General features: G+C 45.6%; 1 protein-coding gene across 1 annotated transcript in view; it reads right to left on the bottom strand.

The window, feature by feature from the left end:
* Positions 1 to 16,349, bottom strand: part of HNRNPLL (heterogeneous nuclear ribonucleoprotein L like) — a 99,108-nt gene that overhangs the window by 8,621 nt on the left and 74,138 nt on the right. Inside the window, exon 9 of the mRNA XM_069769082.1 lies at positions 1,334 to 1,455. Within this exon, the coding sequence (XP_069625183.1) occupies positions 1,334 to 1,455 (122 nt within the window). The remainder of the gene's footprint in view (positions 1 to 1,333; positions 1,456 to 16,349) is intronic.

Raw genomic sequence — 16,349 nt, 5'->3', positions numbered from 1 at the left:
GGTAAATGGAAACCAGCAGAGATCTGAACTTTAAAGAAGCACTCATCCCATCAATTTTTTTATCCTCTTAATATATTGCAATCATCATATTATATAACTCTGTGTACTTACAATTGCTCATTTTGCCTTTCTACCCAGTTAATTCTTCCGGGTTATTAGGGCTATGGCATCACCTGATTAAAAACAGACTAGCTGAAAGAGGAAGTCAATTTTCGCTGTATGACTCATGAGTCACTGCAAAAGTAGCTGGCAGGAGGAAATGGAGCAGCTGGGTCAGGAGTTGAAGAGGGGAATGATAAATGCAGGGAAAAGAGACTTCCTGTGTATACATAGAGCAGAGAAAAGAGAAGAATTATCTGGGTAGAAAGGCAAAATGATCAATTGTAAGAACACAGTGCTGTGTAATAAGATGACTGCTATGTATTAAGAGGATACAAACTTTGATGAAAGCAGTGCTTTTTTTAAAGGGGTTGAGAAAATAAATTCTCTCCGTATCCATTGTATAGGTAATGATTTATATATAAGTAGCGGTCAAATTGCTGGGATCCCCAATCGTTAGAATGAGGTACTTTTAACTCCGTTAGCAAGGAAAGACTGTGCATATGCTTGACAACCACTTAATTCATTTTCTATAGGGACTCAGCAGTCTCATGAAAAACGAATGGAAAGGTGGTCAAGTATGTGCATTGCCACTCCATGTTTAAGGTTCTAAAAGTGTCCCCATTCTATTGAACGACAGGGGCCCACAACCGAGACCTCCACTGATCTATAAATCTATAAGTTATTATCATCTATCCCATGAAGATAACTTTTTGTCACCAAACAACCCATTGAAGAGTATCTAAAGCTAAAAGCAATTCAGAGGTACTAGCGCTATTACTTTCTATGCAGAAAGATGCGGGAAATCTTTTTTTTTTTTTTTTTCTGAAACTCAACCAGAGGCTTGTGAATTCATTTTTTTTTCTCTCTTGTAGTAGGACCCACTCCTACTGTCAACTTGACACATTATCTTTCCCTTTTCGACACAAGTGGGAACTAAACCACCATACAAAAATCAGTATAAAAGAAGTACATGAAAACTCATAGTTTGTAAAGAAAAATGTCACAATTAAAATCTACATAAAATGGTCAATAAGATCGATGTATTCAGAAGCATCAATCAGAATTGTACTGCACGTATTAGAATTACGTTCTCGTATCTGAAATCCAAACATGAACATATTGTAAGTGGGTGTGAGCTGCCTGGGAAAGAAATGCTGGATCTCAAGATGATGATTTTTAGCTGCACTAATTAACAAATCACATGCAAGTTACTTAACCTGATCTGTCTTACCAAACATTAAGTCTCTTTCCAAAAACCTTCACATTATTGAGATGAGTAACTGCTCTCTCCACCGCATACTCATCACCCATCTCTACGAGGGCCGTGCCTGGGATAGTCTTCATGAACTTTACCTACAAATCAAAAGAAAATTAGAACAAAGTAGGCGTCATCATCATCAACATATATTGGATAAACATTGTTGTGATTAACATGCCAAATAATAGGTCAATTATTAAAAGGGATGTCTTATCAGAACAACCTCCTTTCAAGAGGCCAGCCCTGCAAAAAAAAACTACACATCCAACTTAATAGTAGTTTTTTTTTTTTTTTGAGGAGTGGAGGGCTAAATCAGCAAAAAAATATACAATGCCAATAAAATACATATGGGTACCAACCTTTCTGTTAGCCGTTTTAGAGCTGTAGTTTGGGGAACGGAGTTGCTTTTTTTTCCCTTTCTTCTGATTTTTTTTTATACTTTATTTTCTATTTGTCTGCTTTTTGTATACAGAATCTAATATATGTGCCTTTTCTGTGCAGCTGCAGGCTGCTGTTTTTAGGCTGGGGGAGGCCTATATCAATGGCCCCTTACCAGTCTGAAAATAGCAGTCCCCAGCTGTGAGCTTTAGCAAGGCTGGTTGTCAAAAATGGGGGGGACCCCACACCGTTTGTTTAAATTATTTATTTAAATAATTAAAAAAACAGCATGGAGACCCCTCTATTCTTGATAACCAACCTTGCAGATGCTGACATCTATGGGTAGCAGGCCTCAGCTGTGAGATTTGTCTGTTTAGTTCAATAAAATAGGGGGGAACCCACGTCGGATTTTTCATTCATTTATTTCAGAACGATTGCAGCTGACGGCTGTGGAATACCCCAACCATCCGTACCTACTGTCACTGTTATTAGCGGCAGCAGGTGTCGGATGATGGGGGTAACAGTCCCAAAAGTCGCCACCTGTTGTCATTCGGACTTTAATATAACGCTCATCATTCTCCTCTGTTCGCCGGCAGAGCAGGGGAGAAGGATGAGAACCGGCTTCAGCATCAGCCGCCGGGGGAACAGCGCTTATTGTAGCGCTTCTTCCCCGATGCGCGTCACAAGGAGGACATCAACGTGTGTTCAGTGTACATGTGTGCAGGACCTTTTGCCGTCCGTGCTGACAATAGAAAACGGACATGTCAGCGTGTTCTGTCCACGGACACACGGTCCGTGTAAACACACTGACATTTGCACAGAGCCATTCATTTGAATGGGTCTACGCGTGTACGTGTCTCTGGTACATGTGAAAAGTGCCCCCACACGTACCGGAGACAGGGACATGTGAAAGAGGCCTAACAGCCAGCTCTCCTCTCCTCTCTTGAAGCTATACAATTTCCAGGCAGCTGTAGACCCTGCTATTTTATATGTAGACAAGCCGGACGTTGAAGAAGCGTGGTAGGAGACATGTGGTTAAAATTCTCTAAAGTTACTCAGTTATTTGTGGTTTGAGAAAAGGCAGAAAAGAATGAAAATCTACAACAAAATGACATAGTAATGGCAATCTGAATTAGGCAGGTCAGGTTTTAGTCCCTTCTCATTTTGATGCTATTGTGGGTTTATATATTGAAGTATTTATTTTCGGAACGCCCTTTACTTCTGAACTTTTTATATACAATCTTTTGTAAGAGCTGAAGAAAGAAAGCATCATTTACACTGCTGTGGTAGAGGGACACAATGTATTATGAAGCTGTCTGATTAACATGTGGTTACAATGTAAAAGCCTTTGAGATCATACAAATTTATTTTATCTGTGGGAAGTTAGAGGGTTTTTCCACTTTTAATCACAGTGGACCACTGCACTTCTTTCTCGAGTTAAAATGCAATTTGATCTCTGCTAAAAGCACACAACAGTAATATTTTTGCAGCGTGTAATGTCCTACAGATTAATTTAGTTCTTTGCACTGGAATGACTTTTTCGCAATGTGATACAACACCTGCATCATTGTTTTAAAATGAATATCTGCAAATATTGGTAATAAGAACTGGACCTAAATTATATGACTATGTTATAATGCTTATTATGAAGATTTTTTTTTTCAATAAAAAAAAAAAAAAAAAAAGTGGACCACTGCAGCCGAACCACAGATACCAGAGCAGTAGAATAGAGATAGCGCTGGGGTGGTGAAGGGTGTATACTATTTGGCTTTATTTTACACGCCTGCAACTATTTTGCATCCACTTTGCAGAAATGTAAAACCCCTAAATGAGCTTAATAGGGTAGGTGCAAACGATTAGTAAACGCTGCGTACGTTAGTAAACCATGCTGTGTACTTGTGCAGTGTCCAACCCACAGCTTCCAGATGTTGCAGCATAGTGGATGGGATTTCAAGAAATCCCATGTCCACAATGCATTCACAGATGCCCACGGATCACCAGCGGAAACGGACATACGCCACGTCTTTCCATAGAATGTATTAGATGCGGTGAATCCGCACTGTTCAGTGAACGCACGCGGATAAACCTGCGTTCAAGTTGCAAATCTTTATTCATTACTCAGTAGAATGTGTTGAGAACAATAAAACATAAAATGATCAATGTATATCCCATGGAGGTCGGGATTTGGAATGATACTCAAAATTGAAGTGAAAAATTTAATTACAGGCTGATTCAACTTCAGTGGAAATGACTTAAGACAAGGAAACGATGCTCAGTTATGTTTGTGGCCTCTATGTGCCTGTATGACCTCGCTACAACGCCTGGGCATGCTCCTGTTGAGGCAGCGGATGTCCTCCTGAGGGATCTCCTCACAGACTTGGATTAAAGCATCAGTCAACTCCTGGACAGTCTGTGGTGCAACGTGGCATTAGTGGATAGAACGAAACATGATGTTCCAGATGTGCTTGATTAGATTCTGGTCTGAGGAATGGGCAGGCCAGTCCATAGCATCAATGCCTTCATCATGCAGGAACTGCTGACACACATCCGCCATATGAGGCCTAGCATTGTCATGCATCAGAACTGCACCTGCATATGGTCTCACAAGAAGTCTGAGAATCTCATCCTGGTACCTCATGGCAGTCAGGGTACATCTGGCTAGCACATGGAGGGCTGTGAGGCCCTCCAAAGAAATGCCTCCCCACACCAATACGGACCCACTGGAAAAAATGGTCATGGAAGAGGATGTTGTAGACAGAAAACCGTTCTCCACGGCGTCTCCAGACTCTGTCACGTTTGTCACGTGCTCAATGTGAACCTGCTCTCGTCCGGGAAGAGCACCAATATGGAATCTGCCAATCTTGGTGCGCTTTGGCAAATGCCAATGGCCCTGCACGGTGTTGGGCTGTAAGCGCCATACCCACTTGTGGACGTCGGGCCCTCATACCACCCTCATGGAGTCTTTTTGAGCAGACACATGAATGTTAGTGGCTTGCTGGAAGTCATTTTGCACCGTCTGGAACTGCTCCTCCTTGCAAAAGGAGGAGGTAGCGAACCTCCTGCTGGGTTGTTGCTATCCTTCACATCTCCTGGTGTACTGGACTGTCTGTTGACATCTGCTCCATGCTCTGGACAGACACAGCTACCCCTCTTGCTACCATAGATGTGCCATCCTGGATGAGCTGTACTACCTGTGCAACTTTTGTGGGTTGTAGACACCACCTCATGCTACTGTACAGTACCACTAGGAGTGAGAACAATGACAAAATGCAAAAGTGACCAAAACAACAGCCAAAAAGGATGAGAACAGAGAAATGGTCTGTGGTCATCCCCTGCAGAACCCCTCCTTTATAGAGGTTGTCTTTGCTAATTGTATATCCTTTCAATCTGTTGCCTATTCTATTTGCACAACAGCAGGAGAAATTCACTCACAATCTGTTTCTTCATAACTGGACAGGTTGATTTCACAGAAGCGCAAATGACTTGGAGTCACACTGTGCTGTTTAAGTGCTCCCTTTATTTTTTGAGCAGTACATATATACACACATTTCAGATGTACCTTGAAAACACAGCCATTTACTGACACAGCTGTATAGGAGCCTTAAAACTGGCTAAGAAACAGCCAAACTCCGCTACAAAGTGACCCTCAGACGAAAGAATCTATTGAAGAGCACTTTGGGGTCAGGCGCCATCCAAGCAGGACAGGATCTTATTTATATGGGTACAGTGTCTTATTTGTTATTATTACCTTTTATTATATATTTACCTAAAAGTGTTCCCTTTGATATTTCTGTACTTTGTACATATGTGAATATTTTGTTCTCTCCTGCTGTGGGTATCACCCCTACATCTACTGTTGGTCTCATCTACCCGTTTATCCTTCACGCATTTGTACATTTTATGGGCTTATGACTTTGTTTTGTCCTTTTTTCATATACAAAGCTGAGGTTGTGGAAGACATGCCACAGGTTAAATATACCATAACCAGACAGAAAACAGCAACAAGACAGAAATCTGGCATAAACAGCATTGAAATGATTACGCAACACACAAAATGTTTGTGTCTTCTGCCGTTCTTAAGCCAGTTTTGCCAAAATGAGCAGAGCTGGGGCGGGACAGGGATGTGATTCTGCACCTCAAATTCATGACAAGCTGTGGTGTTCGTTACACTAGAAATCTTCCTCCAGTCCCTGACTAGAGTAAGAATTGTTGTGCGGCGCACAGTACTCCCCATCATCAGTCTTGATAAATTGGGCCGAAATATGGCCATAAACTGCTTAGTGGCCGTGCTGCAGGGCTAAAATGGTGGCATTAGGCTTTTGGATGGTAGATTTTACTAGATTGATTTTCTGGTTCTATAGTACATTTGCAAAGCCATTAAAATACCAGAAAAGTTGAAACTCCTAAAAAAGTGACCCATTCGGAAACTAGACCACTAAGTATTTGTCGTAGGGTGTACTGGACATACTTACGTGTTACATAGAAATTTTGAACATTGGGTCAGGGATATAAAGAAATACATATTTCCATAGATATGCCAATGTTGTGCTCAGTTGTGCCACTGAAAAATTACAACTCTTTAATTATAAAACTTGGTTCCATGGTTTTAGAAACAACCTACATGTTGCCCTATGTCGGGCAAATCATATTTTCTCATGAACTTCAAGCCAAAACAAACGGTGCATATTCTGTAGCTTTTTTTATTTTATTTTATTTACACCCTTGCCATTTTTTTGTTTTTTGGGAAAGGGGTCCTTGGGGCCCTATTTTGTTTCCTTGAAATTCATAATAGATTATTGTCAGTCTTCTCTAAAGGCCCAAAAATATATATTTTTTAAAAAGTGTGAAAAATATAAAAAATTATTTTTCTAAGCTAGAATAAAAAACCATGAAATATAACAAAAAAAGGAAGGAAGGAAGGAAGGAAGGAAGTGTAGAAGGCAAAATGCACTTTCGAGACCTAACTTGTGATTTATCAGTAGTGACAATCACACAAGCTATAATATGAAATATTCAAACAAACAACCATTGATCAACCCCTATATCAGAAATTCCAGCCCTCAAGCCATGCATGCACTGATTAAATATTTTGAGCTCACAAATATGTTGGCAAACAATTAATGTGCAGCAGACGGAGCAAAGTGAAAATTGTAATTATTCCGTAGATGGGCTATTTTCAGTGCACAATAGGTTGTGCCCAGCCTGTGCAGCTGACACACACATGCTGTACATTTTTAAGCTGGACACCATTTTGCATCATTGCACGTAGAGAGAAATTTTTAATTTTTCTATTGCCATAAGCATGACGAGTGTTATTATAGATACACAGTACAATTATTTTATTGGCATTGGATAAAAAAAATGGATGGTTATTTTTAGGGATTGGGATGGAAGCAAAAGCAGCAATTCCACTACTGTTTACTACTACTACTTTATTCTGTTTGCTTTATTACCATATATACTCAAGTATAAGCTGACCCGAGTGTAAGCCGAGACCCCTAATTTTGCCACAAAAAAAACTGGGAAAACTTACTGACTCGAGTATAAGCCTAGGGAGGGAAATGCAGCAGCTACTGGTAAATTTAAAAAATAAAAATAGATACCAATAAAAGTTAAATTGAGACATCAGTAGGTTAAGTGTTTTTGAATATCCATACTGAATCAGGAGCCCCATATAATGCTCCATACAGTTTATGATGGGCCCTATAAGACGCTTCATACAAAAATATGCCCCATATAATGCTGCACAAAGGTTGATTATGGCCCCATAAGATGCTTCATAGAAAATGTGCCCCATACAATGCTGCATAGATTGATTATGGCCCCATATAATGCTCCATAGAAAATGTGCCTCATATAATGCTGCATAAAGGTTGATTACGGCCCCATAAGATGCGACATAGAAACATTTGCCCCATATGCTGCTGCTGCGATTAAACAAAAAAAAAAATGACATACTCTTCTCTTGTCCTGAGCAGACGGAGACACCGGCACTTGCAATATTCACCTGTCCCCGTTCCACCGCCACGCGCCGCTCTGTCTTCCGTCTCTCTGCAGTGACTGTTCAGGCAGAGGGCGGCACGCACACTAAACATGTCATCGCGCCCTCTGACCTGAATGTCACATCCAGAGGATGCAAAAGACGGAGTGGCGCGCGGCAGTGGAACAGGGACAGATGAATGTCGCAATGCTCACCCTCCCCCGTTATACTCACCCTCCCGGCGTGGTCCCTGCTTCTCCGATGCAATGGTCTCTGATGCCGGCAGCTTGTTCCTGCGTTCAGCGGTACCGCTCATTAAAGTTATCACTATGCGCTCCACCCCTATGGGAGTGGAGTCACGTCCATATTCATTACTTTAATGAGCGGTACCACATAACCGCTGAACACAGGAAGAGCTGCGGGCGCCGGAGAAGCAGGAACATGCAGAGACGCGCCGGGAGCAGGTGAGTATGATGTGACAGCTGCCCTCCCCCGACCCGACCCCCTGGGACAATGACTCGAGTATAAGCCAAGAGGGGCACTTTCAGCCTAAAAAAAATGGGCTGAAAATTCCGGCTTATACTCTAGTATATACGGTATTTTTACTTGAGTATATATGGTACTTTTACACAATGATTTATTTAAAAAAAAAATTTTTAAAAAAACATTTATAAAGGCTTTTTGTAGGAGGAGTTCAACATTTTCATTAGCACCATTTTGGCTACACAAGGCTTTTTAAAGTTTTTTTTGTTCTGTTTTTATGTTTTTGTAGTGAACAAAAATGGGCTGGAGAGAGGTGAATACTCATTACCTTAATGAGCGGGGACACATGATTGCCCAGCCTCAGGAGCTGCTGGAAGCCGGAATGAGATGCTTCGAGGGCACGCAGGGAAGGCAAGTAAGATGGTTTGTTTTGTTTTTTTAAAATGCTTTTCTCCTGGGGGCCATACATACATGTATGGGGATGAGGAACCATGCATACAAGGATGGGAATAACGAGCCATGTGCCAGGGTTCTGGTCGTTGCAGTAATGTCATTCTCCTCTAGGGGGGAGTGATGTTACATTTGAAGGCAAAGGAGATCTCTTTACCAGGTAACACCAACATGCAACACACTTCAGTCCACCAGGGGGAGCTATGCTCCTATTTAGTAGGGCACTCTTCACAATTGGTAAAACTGGTGGTCTGGATAGGAAGTCAGGCAGAAGCTGGCTGGGCTTCACCCACAGTTAGCTGCTATCTGAGCTCCTCTCAAGTAGTTGGTCCCTGACAGGGGTGGGATCCTGTCAGAAGCCTAGACAGAAGGCCACAGAGCTGCGTCTGCCCCACGTGCGGCAACATCCTAAGAAAGAGACACTGAAGGAGAACTGTATTGTAGAGAGTGAGAAACGAAGTCATAGCAAAAGGAGAGGAAACCAGAAGGAGTTCTGCCCTACACAGGCTGCCTCCTTCTGAGGCACAGGATCCGGTAGCCGGAACACCGAGGGAGCAACAGTCTTTAGGCCTTGCTCCAGAGACAGCTAATTTCAAGTTACTGATCCGCCCTATACCCAGGAGGCATGGTGGCAACTTGTGGAGGCTGGGGCGTGCTACAGTCCCTGTAGAAAGCCTCAGGCCACCAGTCATACGGGTTTGTCCTATCCATCCGGGGGACAGAGAGAGACACAACATCTAGAACATCTACAACAGTTGTGAGGACCTTATGAGAGGCTCAGCAATAAGGTACTACAACACTCAGGTGCTAGAGGAAGGCTACTGATTTCCACCTGGATAAGGGGACTCTGGATTTTCCTCCAAACCGACCGAACTCTGCCTGCCCTGTGATCTGGTGCTCTAGACTGTGGATGCTGAAGCCTTGAGTAAAAAGGTAAAGAGACTGCACCCTTGTATCCTCGTTCTTCACTGCACCTCACACCATCCACCATCTCCACACTGGGAAGCCCTGGGGACATACTTCACCTATGGGAAGGTATACCATCTAGCTGCCATAACATCACCCAAGCGGAACCCTAAGCAGCATCGGTCACCCTGACCGAATACCACAGGTGGCGTCACGAACATTTCCCCTTTAAAGACCTTTCCCTTATTTTTACAACGGACCTCCCAAGGGCCACAGACCGGGTCAGCCACCGTGACATCCCCCTTGAAAACCGAAGGACCTGGTACAGAGTACCCCACAGCCCTACAAGGGGTGCTCCACATGCATACACGAATAGGGATACTGAGCCATGCATATAAGGACGGGAATAAGGAGCCATGCATACAAAGGACGGGAATAAGGAGCCATGCATACAAAGGATGGGAATAAGGAGCCATGCATACAAAGGATGGGAATAAGGAGCCATGCATACAAGGATGGGAATAAGGAGCCATGTATACAAGGATGGGAATAAGGAGCCATGCATACAAGGTTGGGATTAAGGAGCCATGCATACAAGGATGGGGATAAGGAGCCATGCATACAAGGATGAGGATAAGGAGCCATGCATACCAGAATAGGGTTTAGGGGACAATGCATACCCAGCTTATACTCGAGTCAATAAGTTTTCCCAGTTTCTCGAGGCAAAATTAGGTGCCTAGGCTTGTACTCGGATCTGCTTATATATGAGTATATACTTTTTAGATTTTTTTTTTGTTATTACATTATCAAAATAAAAAAAAAAGAACTTATTTTTGGTCACCATTTTCTCAAAACTAAAAGTTTACGTATTCATTGGTCATTAACTCCTCCTCTGCAGTATACACCACTTCACTGGCCAGGATTCAACCAGTTCGGTAGTAAAACAGTAGGAGTATTAAATGAAAGACAATAAAACTATGTCAAAACCAAAGAGGTAACAACAAGCCAAAAGGCTAACAGGGTGGGTGCTGTGTCCCCAATGATTGGCTCGGAGAAAAAGATTTTACGGTGAGTACACAAAAATCTCCTTTTCTCCTACGCCTCACTGGGGGACACAGGACCATGGGACGTCCTAAAGCAGTCCCTGGGTGGGGAGCAACATAGCTGCTAATACCCCATGTACCACTGGCTACAGATAAGGTACCGCCGATTGCAGAATGCGCCTGCCAAGGGCGGCGTCTGCAGAAGATAGAGAATGAATGTGGTAATGTTTTGTAAAAGTATGCAAACTGGACCATGTCGCAGCTTTGCAGACTTGTTGTGCAGACGCCTGGTGCCGGATGGCCCAAGAGGTGCCCACCGACCGAGTAGAATGGGTCTTAATCCCTACTGGGATAGGAACACCCTTGACACGATAGGATTCCTGATTAGCCGATCGGATCCATTTGGCTAGAGTAGCTTTGGAAGTGGGAGAGCCCTTCCTTTGTCCCTCTGGAAGTACGAATAGGACATCAAACTTGCGGAAGGGAGCCGTCCGTGAGATGTACCGTCGAAGGGCTCTCACCACATCGAGTGTGCAGAGCTTTCTCAATGCGATGGACTGGTGCCAGACACAACAAAGGCAGAATAATCTCCTCGTTGAGGTTAAAAGAGGAAACGACCTTGGGCAGAAAAGAAGGAGAGGTCCTCAAGACTGCCTTGTCCGGGTGAAAAATCAGAAACGGAGGTCGCCAAGAAAGTGCCGCCAACTCCGAAACACACCTGATGGATGTAATAGCCACTAGAAAAACTACCTTCCAGGAAAGGAAGGTCAGAGAGACGTCCTGCAGTGGTTCGAAGGGGGCCTCCTGAAGGGCTCCAAGGACCAAATTAAGATCCCACGGATCCAAAGGCATTTTGTAGGGAGGCGCCATATGGGAAACGCCCTGAAAAAACGTCTTAACCAGTAATCTATTGGCAATTTTTTAGTTGGACCAGCACTGACAATGCTGACACCTGTCCCTTGAGAGAGCTAAGTGCGAGACCAGACTCTAGTCCTGATTGGAGAAATTCCAATATGGAAGGAATGGAAAATGCCAGAGGAGATCGTCCATGTGCGTCGCACCATACGAAGAAGACTCGCCAGGTACGGTGGTAACTGCGCATGGACACGGGTTACCTAGCCCTGATCATGGTGGAGGACACCTCGGGAGTGAAACTCGCTTGGCCTAGAATCCAAGATTCAACGGCCAGGCCGTCAAAAACAGGGCCCCTGAGTTCTGGTGGTAAATCGGGCCCTGTGAGAGAAGATCCATGCGATCTGGAAGATGCCAGGGGACGTCGGTGACCAGCTGAACCAGTTCCGCGTACCATGCTCGGCACGGCCAGTCTGGCGCCACGAGGATCACTGGTACCCCCTCTGCCCTGATCTTCTTGATGACCCTCGGTAGCAGGGGGGAGAGGAGGAAAAAATGTACGGGAGGCGGAATTGACGCCACGGCAGGACCAAGGCATCTGCTCCGACGGCACGTGGGTCGAGAGATCGGCCAATGAACTGTGGGACCTTGTTGTTTAGCCTGGAGGCCATAAGGTCCACGCCCGGCATCCCCCAGTGATGACAGATCTGCTGGAAAACTTCCAGGTGGAGGGACCACTCGCTCGAGGCGAGACCCTGGGGACAGAGGAAGTCCGCCGCCCAGCTCTCCACACCTGGTATGTGGATCGCCGAGATGGGCGAATGGTTGGTTTCAGCCCAACGGAGAATGTGGGACACCTCGAGCATGGCCGTCTTGCTGCGGGTTCCCCCTTGACGGTTGATGTATGTCACTGCTGTGGCGTTGTCAGACTGGATTCTGATGGGGTGACCTGCTAGGAGATGGTGAAAACTGACCAATGCTAGTCTGATAGCTCATACTTCCAGGATATTGATGGGGAGACGCGACTCTCGAGTGGACCACCGCCCTTGTGCTGTGTAGTGTTTGAAAACTGCACCCCAGCCCAGGAGGCTGGCATCGGTGGTCACCACCAGCCAACAGACCGGGAGAAAGGACTTTCCTTGGTTCAGGGAGGACTTCAACGTCCACCACCTGAAGGTCTGTCTGACCAGTGGGGACAGACTGAATCGGCGGTCGAGAGAGGACTGGTTCCCATTCCACGCTGACAGCAGCGCAAGTTGTAGGGGATGGAAATGAAATTGCGCGAATGGAAGGAACTGCTTCCATGGCTGCTACCATCTGCCCGAGAATGCGCATGCTGAAACGAATGGAGTGGGAGACTGGACTTGAAAGACTCCGTGCTCCCCGCTGCAAGGCCAAGGCCTTATCTGGAGGAAGAATGTCCAGTGTCATTCCAAGAAAGGAGATCCGTTGAGCCGGGATCGGAGAGGATTTTTTGAAGTTTATCTTCCAACCCAGGCGAGAAAGAGTATCCACCGTGAGATCGACGGACTCTTCGAAGGCTGGGTATGATGGGCCTTTTATCAGTAGGTCGTACCACCACTCCCCTGGAATGAAGAATGGCCATGGCAGCCGCCATGACCTTTGTGAAAACTCTGAGAGCGGTGGCGAGGTCGAAAGGTAAGGCCACAAACTGGAAGTGTTCCTCGCGAAATGTGAAGCAAAGGAACTGTTGATGAGAGAAAATTGGGATGTGGAGGTAAGCATCTTTGATGTATATGGATGCTAGGAACTCACCTTTTTCCATGGACACGACGAAAGAGCGGAGAGATTCCATTCTGAAGCGCCGAATTTTGACGAATTTGTTGAGAAGTTTTAGATCTAGGATCGGAGGCAGCGATCTGTCCTTTTTTGGGACCACGAATAGGTTTGAGTAAAACCCTTCGAACCTTTGGTCTTGGGGAACCGGAATGATGACTCCATCCTTTTATAGTGCCCATATGGCCTGGAAAAAAGCCGTTGTCTTTGGTTTGGGAGGACACGACTGGAAAAAATGTGCCGGGGGGGGAATTCTGTTTTGAATCCGGAGGACACCAGTTCCCTGACCCACTCGTCGGAGATGACCGAGAGCCAGGCTTGACGGAACGAAAGTAGGCGACCTCCTACTTTGTTGATGTCCACCGGATGTTGCAACGAGTCATTGAGGGGAGGATCTAAGGGATTTGGATCCCTTAGACCCAGATGACCGTGGTCTGGGTTTCCAGTTACGGTTAGATCTGTATGAGACCTGGGAGCCTCGGTCCCCACGCGCACCTTGTCCTGATGCGGGGGAGAAGGATGTAGATGACCAATTTGGATTGTTTCGAAAAGGCCGGAATCAAGATTGTTGTTGATACCGAAACTTTTGTTGGGGGAGAAATTTGCTTTTTCCCCCCGATAGCGTCCGAGATTATTTGGTCTAATTTTTCTCCAAATAGGCGACCAGCTTGATAGGGTAGAGATGTCAATGAACGCTTGGAAGCAGAATCTGCTCGCCAATCTCTGAGCCACAGGGCTCTTCTAATGGAAATTACATTTGCGGCTGCCTGTGCAGTGCAATTGGCCGCGTCTATTGAGGCGATAACTACGAAGTCCCCAGCCTGGGCTATCTGGTTAGCCTCTGGAGGTAGATCACTGTCTTGGATGGTCGTGGTAAGCACCTCAGCCCAAGCGACCATAGCCTTAGCCACCCAAGAAGCGGCGAAGGATGGAAAGAGACGCACCTGTGGCCTCGAAGACGGAGCGAGCCAGGAAGTCAATTTGGCGGTCAGAGGGGTTCTTGACTGAGGAACCGTCTGACAAAGATAGGATCGTTTTGGAAGCGAGATGCGATACTGCCGGATCCACTGAGGGAGACTGCAGCCAGTCCTTGATTAGTCCCTGAGCAAAAGGGTATTTGGCCTTAATAGGCTTTTGCCCCATGAAGCGTTTGTCAGGGCAGACCCTGTGTTTTTGTACGATTTCTTTAAACACCGGAAGAGTAACAAATACTTTTTGGACACGTTTTGTCTTCTTAAAAGACACCGCGTGTTCCGGAGTGGATATGGATTCCTCATCCAACTTCAGAGTCCTGTTGACTGCTTCAATGAGAGAATCGAGTGTCTCTTGGGAAGTAGAGGAATCCTGGATGTAAGAATCGTCGGACTCATTCAGAGTCATTTAGGTTCTCCGGAGAAGGGGGAACGAGAGACTGAGCTTGCTGGAAAGCAAACACGCCTGTGGTCGGGAGACGAGACATGGGTACGTTTTCTGGAACCCAGAGCCCTTAGTGACAGAGTACGCCCCCTGCTGGTGGGCAGATCTGTAACGTCGCCAGAGTCCTCTGCGGTCTGACTTAAAGAGGGACCCGGAGGGAGTCAATTGCCTTGGCTAGGGAAGCCATAGATTGTGACAGGGAAGTGGCCCACTCAGGGGGACTAGGCTCTGCAGGGTCGGCGGCGGCATCTGCACAGAGGCCGGGTCACAATCCACACATAATGGTGTATTGTGAGCTCGGGGCAGAGCCGTATTGCAAGTGGCACATGAAGTGAAAAACACTGTGTGCTTCTTGTTAACCTTTTTGGTCTCCTTAAGTTGAGACATAGTGTCTTTAGAGACAGGGGCAGGCTATGCGCTATGGTGCAGGGAAGGGGTTAAGCTTTCTTGATGCAGCTTACCCACTGTCCTGTGCCTGTGTCCCCAGGGAGGAATGTCGCCGCGGCGGTCCTGGAAGCTGTCAGTCAGCGTGGGCCACCTTCGGGGTCTTGCGTGGGGAGGGTATGTACTCACAGTGTCGCAGGTCCTCCTGTCACTGTGAGGGTGCACGCTCAATCCATGCACCCTGGACGGGGGATGGAGAGGCCCCTGATACATCTTCCTCAGTCCCCCAAGTGGGCTGTTGTCGTGGGGTTGTCGTGACGCCATCAGATGTGGGCCTTGTCTCAGGTGTCGGGCCCTGGAGAGGAACATGAGAGCCGGGCTCTATGTGCTCGCCATCTTGCAGGAGAAGGGGGGGGGGGGGGGGGAGAGATCGGGCCATAAAAGGAACCGTCGCCCCAGTAAAGTTAGGCGTGCCCCAGACATCGCAGGAGAGGGACGGGGAGGTATATTCGCTGTACTCGCCTGTTGATGGTTCAGGGGAGAGCGGACCCTATAAAAAGAACCTATCGAATAAAAATTAAAATAAGAAAGTTGGGGTCTGAAAACAGACCCAATTGCCTCCTACAGACACTAAGCAAGAACTGGTTGAATCCTGGCCAGTGAAGGGGTGTATACTGCAGAGGAGGAGTTAATCTTTCTGTGTTAATTTAGTGTCCTCCTGGTGGCAGCAGCATAACACCCATGGTCCTGTGTCCCTCAATGAGGCGTAGGAGAAATGCAATTTCTTGTTCATTTGGTTGTTACTGTTCTTTATAGGTATCAATACTGTGATCGGAAAAGTAGCACAGAGTGATTTGATTAAGCATACTACTCAGGAGTATTTTGAGTGACATATGGGGGTCTCAGGACAATGGCCTCACTCGTCTACAGCATATGTAGAGGCAAAAAAATGTTTTGCAAACATTAACTCTTAATAGGTACACCTGAATGAGGCATTAAAAGGGGTTACAATTCTGTGACTGCAATAACCCACTGATCCCAGGCATTGCAGCTGTAACATTCAGTTGACACCTGCGGATAACATAGTGGGTCAGGCTGTTTATATAGGGAGAGCGTTACCAATGGGTTAAAGGATGACTCAAAGATGATGGACTTGTGAATGGATGACAACATGACTAAGTTGCCACATTGCAAGCTTCATGTAGCAATTACTTTAGAAACTAAAAAATGTGCACAAGTATTTCAATGCATGTTATAGAAAATTGTGTACTCTGAACAGGAAAGAAGACCACATGAATCA

Source organism: Ranitomeya imitator, chromosome 5 (genome assembly GCF_032444005.1).
Source record: "Ranitomeya imitator isolate aRanImi1 chromosome 5, aRanImi1.pri, whole genome shotgun sequence".
NCBI classification, from domain to species: Eukaryota; Metazoa; Chordata; class Amphibia; order Anura; family Dendrobatidae; genus Ranitomeya; species Ranitomeya imitator.
The sequence above is the reverse complement of the archived record's forward strand: the minus strand, read 5'-3'. Positions and strand labels throughout refer to the sequence as shown.